The sequence below is a fragment of the Micromesistius poutassou genome, assembly GCF_964030765.1.
Source record: "Micromesistius poutassou genome assembly, chromosome: 10".
Lineage (NCBI taxonomy): Eukaryota > Metazoa > Chordata > Actinopteri > Gadiformes > Gadidae > Micromesistius > Micromesistius poutassou.
In genome coordinates, this window is record NC_140280.1 from 15,058,183 (window position 1) to 15,065,761 (window position 7,579).

The window sequence follows — 7,579 nt, forward strand, 5'->3', positions numbered from 1 at the left end:
CAACGTTTTTGGGTGGGTTTTCAAGGGATTACCAGAGTATTGCGAGTATTTGTGTATTTGGTATATGTGATATAGGTCCTAAGAAAATTTTATTATTATAAGTCTCTTTGGGTCATTTTAACTTGAAAGAGCTGTCCCTTCACCCTTATATACATCTCAAATAATCTTTTCTTCATCATACAAGTTCATTAGTAAAAAAGTCATTAAAAAGGTTTTTTTTTCATCGCTTTTTGTATCTTTTTGTTTAACGCTGTGATCTCCGGAACACACAGGCAGCCATGGCCGACTCAAAATATGTCCCCTTCCTCCTCCATCATTACTGAAGAGAGGAGAAAAGAAGTGCTATGGATTCCCCCCCCCAAAGAAAGATCTTCTCTTGTGTGACACTCTCTCCCTCTCTTTCTCAATCTCTCTCTCTCTCTCTCTCTCTCTCTCTCTCTCTCTCTCCCACTCACACCGTCCAACCCCCAGTCCCGTTCACCTCATCCCCGGCCCGGAGCCCAGGGAGGCCTCGTCCCTCCACATGAAGTCCTGTCCGGGGGACAGCGAGTGGCGCTCTCCCCGGGCCAGGCCGCCCTCCGCCGGGTGGCTGGGTCTGTACCCTGGCCTGCCGTCGGCGGCGTGGAGCGCCAGGCTGAGTCTCGCCGTGCTGTTGCTGATCTTGAACAGGCCGTTGGGACCCAGGAAGGCCTCCCTCTCGCTGCCGCCGCCGCCGCCGCCGCCGCAGCCGCTCACCACGCCGTTGACCGTCTCCAGGTCGTTGTAGACCGCCTTGTCTCTCAGTTGCTTCCTGCCCCGCGACCGCCACCTCCGGCGCAGCACCACGACGCCCGCCACCAGGGCCACGGCCAGCGCCGCCAGGACGCAGGAGGCGGTGACGGCGGCGGACGACGGCTGCTCCGTCTGCCGCAGGGCGGGCCTGAGGGCGGGCTGCAGGGTGAACTCGCAGCTGGGGCCCATGAAGCCCACGGGGCACTGGCACACGGGGCCCGAGAAGTGGGTGAAGCAGGTGCCCCCGTTCTGGCAGGGCCGCACGCCGCACGCGTCCGAGCGCACGCTGCAGTTCTTGCCGGCGTAGCCCAGCGTGCACGAGCAGGTGTAGTCGTTCACGCCGTCCTGGCAGGTGCCGGCGTTCTGGCACGGGACGGCCGCGCAGTCGTCGATGTTGACCTGGCAGTTGGCGCCGGTGAAGCCGGCCTGGCAGCGGCAGAGCACGCTCTGGCCGAGGTCCAGACACTCACCGCCTGGGGGGGGTGGGAGGAGAGGAAGACGCGTTTAACCTCCCGTTGGTTGATAAGCGACGCCCGCTGTGTTCGGCTGAAGAGTGTTGATGACTCAAGTCTAGCTCTACTGCAGGCTCTCACTGAATACAATGGCCTATAGGTTATTAGTAAGGCAATGTAAGAACCATTAGCAGACCAGTACAAGGCCAGAAAAATAAATGTACTACAGCCAGCTGTTCACCTCCCTATCACCAGTAGGGGGAGCCAGAAAACCGCAAAATTAAAGGATTTATCAAATGTATTATGAATTATTAAATTATTATCACATTTCTCATCACCACTTTAACAATGTTGATCTGCAACTATCAATATTGCTGGGTAAGTTTACCAACGACATTTACCTATCGTAAAATACTTATTGAACCATAAAATAGAACATGCAGCAATAAACCTGCTACTCATCACTTCTACCAACAGAGGTCGCCAGCGGTGCATCTCCCTTCCTCGGCATCAACGTTTCAGTTGAACAGTTACCAGCAATAGCCTTTGCAGGGACTTACCGTGAAGACATGGGTTGTTGCTGCAGCGGTCCAGTTTCTTCTCACAGTTGGAGCCGGTGTAGCTCGGAGGGCAGCGACACGTGTAACCCCCCGTCATCGTTTCGACGCAGGTGCCACCGTTAAAGCAAGGACCGTCAGCGCAAGTCATCGCTATAATCTCGCAGTTCTTGCCGTAGAAGCCCTGGGGACACGTGCATGAATAGTCGTTCTCGAGGTCCTAGTGGACGACAGAAAGAGAGCAGTACAGTGTTAGGGAAAAGAAAACATTTACAGCACACTTAAATTGTTGTTATTGGTTTTTTTTTATCAGCAGTGCTCTAGCTTTTGTTTTTTTGGTGTGTGTATATACGACAAACAAAGTTCCGCCCGCTTACATTGCAGCTGCCACCGTTCTTGCATGGGTTGCTGTCGCATTCGTTGGTCTCCAGCTCGCAGTTGGTGCCGCCGTAACCTGGCCGGCAGGTGCACGTGTAGCTGCCCTGGCCCGTGTTGGTGCACGTTGCGCCGTTGGCGCAGGGCTTGTGGTTGGTGCAGTAGTTGAGGTCCTGGTCGCAGAAGAGTCCCCCCCATCCCTCCTGGCAGTTGCACTGCCACGGCTGGCCACACGTCCCGTGCAGGCAGCCGGGGTAGCGCACGCACTCTGTGCAGGAGGGGCCCTGCCAGCCCATGCGACACTTGCAGCCCCCAGGGGCCTCGCAGTAGCCGTGCTTTTCACTGCAGTCCGCCGAGCAGATGGCTGGATGGGGGAGGAGGAGGAGGAGGAGGGGGTATTATTACAATGGACACGCCCTCCTATACGTCTATCTTACAAACACACGCACAAAGCACCCCGGCCTGACCCCAACTCGGTTCCAGACTTCACTATTGGTTAAGCATTAAGACAGGCAGCTGGTCGGCACAACGCCACACGCAAATACCCCTCCCCCCTCCCTCCCCCCCACCGAACCGCACGCACGCCTGCACACACGCACACATGCATACGCGCACCCCTGACAAAGCACACACACGCACACACACACACACACACACACACACACACACACACACACACACGAACATATATACGACAATTTCACCACCACACGCCCATCATGTAAATACGAGTGTGCGTGCGCGCACGCAAATTATCTCCAACTCATTCCCCACAACACAGGGGGGGCGCGCGTGGGCCCAAACACACACACACACACACACACACACACACACACACACCGACAGACGCTTCCACACACACTGGGCCACCTTGAAAAGCGTCCCCTAGGTCATTACTCTTTCTTCTATTGTTCCAGAGACGGGACGGCAGATGGAGCCCTGGCCGCTCTGGAGGAGCAGCCACAACAAAACCCGACAGGGGCTCCCCTATAAGAAGGACCAGGCTACCCTATAGGCTCAGGCCAAAGTCAATGAGCTAAGACGTAAAGCACTTTCACTCAAACACACAACCACAACTCAGTCAAACTTGGAGAATATATCACGCAATGCCCCCCGCCCCACCCCCTCCCTTATTTTGAAGGGAAGTTTTCAGACCCCCTTTTTGGGTTCGGACAAAAGCGTAGAGGAACCCGGTGGGTGAACTTACATTCGGAGCAGTAGTTCCCCTTCCATCCCTCCAGACAGATGCGGCTCCCCTCCTCGTCGCAGGTGTAGTGGCCAAGCGTGTCGTCCCGCGGACGGCAGTACTCGGCGCAGCCGTCCCCGAAGTAGTACTCGTCGCAGAACACGTGGTAGGAGTATCGCAGCTCGCTCTGCTCCCCGAAGTGGACGTCCTGGGACCAGTCCTCCCCGATGGCCAGTCTTCTCCTGGTGGCCAGGCGGCTCACGAGGTTGTTCTGGTTGTCTGTCGAGTTAAATTGCAATTTTTAAGATTTGTTCTACAGCCTATACAGGACTTAACCATGCGTAAAAATGAATGAAGCAGTGAGTTTTAAATGACGTTTGGAGGAATGAGGACCGACCTGTGTATTCCGTTTGGGATTCAGCGTTCCAGGCTTCAATGATGAGCGAAAATGTTCCCTGAAAAAGACGAGTAATAAACAATTAACAACGGGAACTGTCTCAATAAACTTACTCAACTTAAATCCATCTATTGTAAACGACATGCCAAAAAAGTGTGTAGAATTGATAAAGCCCATTTACCGGCCACTTGAAATGGAAAGGCACCCGAATGGGGTCGCTGCTGGAGATGGAGGTGTGATCGGCGCGGATGACGTTGGTCTGTCCCGTCCCGAAGGTGCAGGGGGGCTCGGCGGAGATCACGTCCTCCGGGTGCTTCAGGCAGATGCGGAAGAATATGTGGCAGTCCCTGTGTCGCCTGCAGATGCGGTGCGCGGTGTGGAACGAGTGGATCTTCAGCTCAAACACGCCCGAGGACAACACCTGCAAACAAGGATACAAGTTGTGATCAGAGATGGTTGTGCTTCAAGACAACGTGGGGGGACAGTGTGTTTGTATCCGAAACCAAACTATAGCACGACTGAGTACCTACCACTTGTATTAAGGCCAAGGCCACGAAGTATCTTAGAGGATTCGACATTTTTCCACCCCAAAAAAGTTTCGTTCACCGTTAAAAAATAAAAGCGTACATCCGACGGATCCGATTAAAGCGCGAGTCAAACGAAGCGAAAACGGAAAGAAAACGCGATAAAAAACGAACGCAGATGCATGTATACGGAGGTCCCGGGACGAGTTCCTTCGGAGGTATATCCCGGTGCGTGGTTCCCTTGTTTATAATCTGCTGCTGGATGACAATGGAGCCTTTTATACTGCTGATGCTGCGCGTCACGCGCGCGCTGAGGAGGGACCCAAGCAGCCCCAGGGACCTGCGTGGGGCCCGAGGGGCCGTGGGGGGCCCGCGGGAGGGGGCCAGGGGGTTGCATAGACGTGATAACATTTGGCAAAGCAAGGCTCACTATAGCAAGATTTGAGATTTATTTAAATTCCAAATACCCCAAGTCCAAATGAGTGCGTGTTTTCCAGATAGGGATAACAGGGCAGCCTCTGCTGATACAACTATGAACGCTTTCAATGAAGAGGTATGTTACTAAAGAAAACGTGCCATTGTTAAACGAATTAAATCAGCATAGCAAGAGTTATATATGCCAGAGGAATTCATAAAATATCACAGGTAAACTTGACTAAACATTAGACTAAGTCAGGACGACCTGCAACTACACATAGGCCTAACTGTTTTTCTAGGCCAATGATGGTATTATTTGCCTTTACATTTTTAGTTATTTTTTATATAGCCTATATATAGCTTATATAAATATAAACACACACACACACACACACACACACACACACACTATAGATATGCACACACTAGCCTATATATACGTATATAAAATAGCAGTTATTATACTAAAGTAAATCTTTCACTTCTTATCTATTTCTAAAGTTTCTATAGATTTGAAGGAAGTAGAGGATCAAAGTTTTTCCGCCCTTCAATTCTTTGTGAAATACTCTAATTGCTCAGACGCGTGCGGGGTTACAAAAGCGGGCAGGTTAGGGATTCGACCTTTTAATTGTTCACTTCGGATATTCTGGGCTCCTTTGTTGCGTTCTCCAGGCCGGGGGAAGATGGGGGATGACGATGGGGGATGGGGAGGGTCTCGACGAAGATTGGCAGAGCGCTAAAGTTTGGAATATCATGTTGCCTTTGTGTTTGGAGCCCATGCGAACAGCTGTATGATAATGACCGGCACACGGTCCACCGTGTGCTGCTATTGTTGTCCCAAACCGTCTACCCCCTAACAGGCTTCATACCGAGAGCCTTCAGCAAAGCCATATCGATTTGGGCTAAATTATGTTCAGCTTTAATGCCCAGCACCTGTCACCAGCCACAATGTATTAAAATGTAGCCCCGATATTATAACACCATCTGTGACATGGTTGGAAGTAAAAAAACAACAACAACAACATGATGGCGAGCACAGCCTCGCACACTTAAAATAGCCGAAAGACACATTTGGATCTTCACCTAGTAGCCTAGGCTAAGAAACACTTTCTTTTTTTTTTTACTGAAACGTGACTAATAATCACATAGTTATTAAACACACTTGCACTGGTGGCTTGTTTGTTTATAGTCTAAACTAAAACAACTGAGATCGTTCTAAACGATTATGGGGAATCGTTGGTTATCCCTACCTATAATAATAATAATCGTCCAGTTTGCTGAGGAAACATTCTTGTCAAAGCACGGACGGTTTTATATTTGTGTGTGCTGCGAAGGCACGCGTTCGTTGTGTGGGTGTTTTTGGAAGAGGCGCGTGGGGGGTGGGGCCGGCGGCAGCAGGCCTTTGATATGCTAATGAGGGGACGCGTGCCTGGACTGAACATCCTTGGCACGCTCCACTCTTCTCCGAGCTCCACCAAAAAAACAAAATATAAATCAGTGCAGCGAGAGAGAGCCTACAGTTTAAGGGAAAACAATGAGTTATGTTTTGATTTTGTAGGGTCTCACTCAGTTTGCGTTTTTGCTTCCAGTAGGAAATTCTATTAACTTTACCTACTAGAAAAGTAAGTAATTCATTGTGTCTACAAAGATATATTTGACAGATAACATTTATTTTAAAAAGCTGACAACAATATGATAACAATGTGAAAACCACAGAAAGGATTCTGTGGACAAGTAAACAAAGCCAAACCCAAAACCCTGAAAGCAGAACCTTACACAGAAGTTGTTTTGGCATAAAACAGTGACACTTATTCCAGTAAAAAAAAAAACATGTAAAAACACAAAGCATACACATATATACGAATAATACAACTTGTTACGTAACAAGTTGTACACATCCCTCATATGCATCTGCTGCCTTGAGATATGTCGTGGCTGATCTGGGGGTTGGGCTGCACGTCCAGCCTGTATCGATGCCTATCAGGTGGCTATCGGCACAGATGAGGTGGCTATCTGCGGTCCATTGTGTGTCCCCCGACCAGATGGACAGTACACCCTCGCTCAGCCATGTCATCTGCATCCTACCCGGGGGACAGTGTGTGCAAGCGCACGTATGTGTGCACGTGCGTGTGTGTGTGTGTGTGTGTGTGCGTGTATGGGTGCATGTGACACAAACGCACTAAAGGGCATGGGAACCACAGAAGAGCCATGTCATGCCCTGCACCCAACCCAGGAGCTCCTGCTTCCGAAGGGGTCAGCATCTGCCTCTACTGCAGCCCGGCCGGCCCTATAGGACCCTGGCTCAAGAGACCTGGGCTCCCTGGGGGACACTGGGGGAGCTCAGTGTGTGTGGGTGTGTGTGTGTGTGTGTGTGTGTGTGTGTGTGTGTGTGTGTGTGTGTGGGTGTGGGTAGGGAAGGGGTCCTCAGGGGAGAAGTCAGGCTGTTGTGGACACTACTTCAACCCCTGCCTGCTGTCTGCCTTTGGGACAAAGACAAGTGTCTGGTAGGCCATAATGATGCAGTGGCTGTGTGTGTGTGTGTGTGTGTGTGTGTGTGTGTGTGTGTGTGTGTCGTGTGTGTGTGTGTGTGTGTGTGTGTGTGTGTCTGGGTGTGTGTGTGTGTGTGTGTGTGTGTGTGTATGTGTGTATGTGTGAGGCTTATGCACAGGCGCAAATATATGCATGCTTTTTGACTGGGTGTAGAATGCATTGGTGTGTGGGTGATGCCTAAGAGTGATTTATTGAAAGCGGGATGTCGTCTGCATATGTAAATGACACCATATAGGTCCTGCTGCTAATTTCCCTCGAGACACATTTCTTTCTGGTGCATTTATATGTGATCTATCGAAATGATATAACGCACCAAATGGTTGGTGGTGTGTGTGTGTGTGTGTGTGTGA

At 50.7% G+C, this 7,579-nt stretch overlaps 1 protein-coding gene across 1 annotated transcript; it reads right to left on the reverse strand.

The window, feature by feature from the left end:
- Positions 1 to 477: 477 nt before the first annotated feature.
- On the reverse strand, positions 478 to 4,316 carry dlb (deltaB; the record flags this gene model as incomplete). Its single annotated transcript, XM_084474118.1, has 7 exons — positions 478 to 1,244; positions 1,784 to 2,000; positions 2,158 to 2,519; positions 3,363 to 3,620; positions 3,739 to 3,796; positions 3,920 to 4,159; positions 4,269 to 4,316. 7 exons carry the CDS (start codon positions 4,314 to 4,316, stop codon positions 478 to 480), a joined length of 1,950 nt encoding a protein of 649 aa, XP_084330244.1.
- Between the last annotated feature and the right edge of the window lie 3,263 nt (positions 4,317 to 7,579).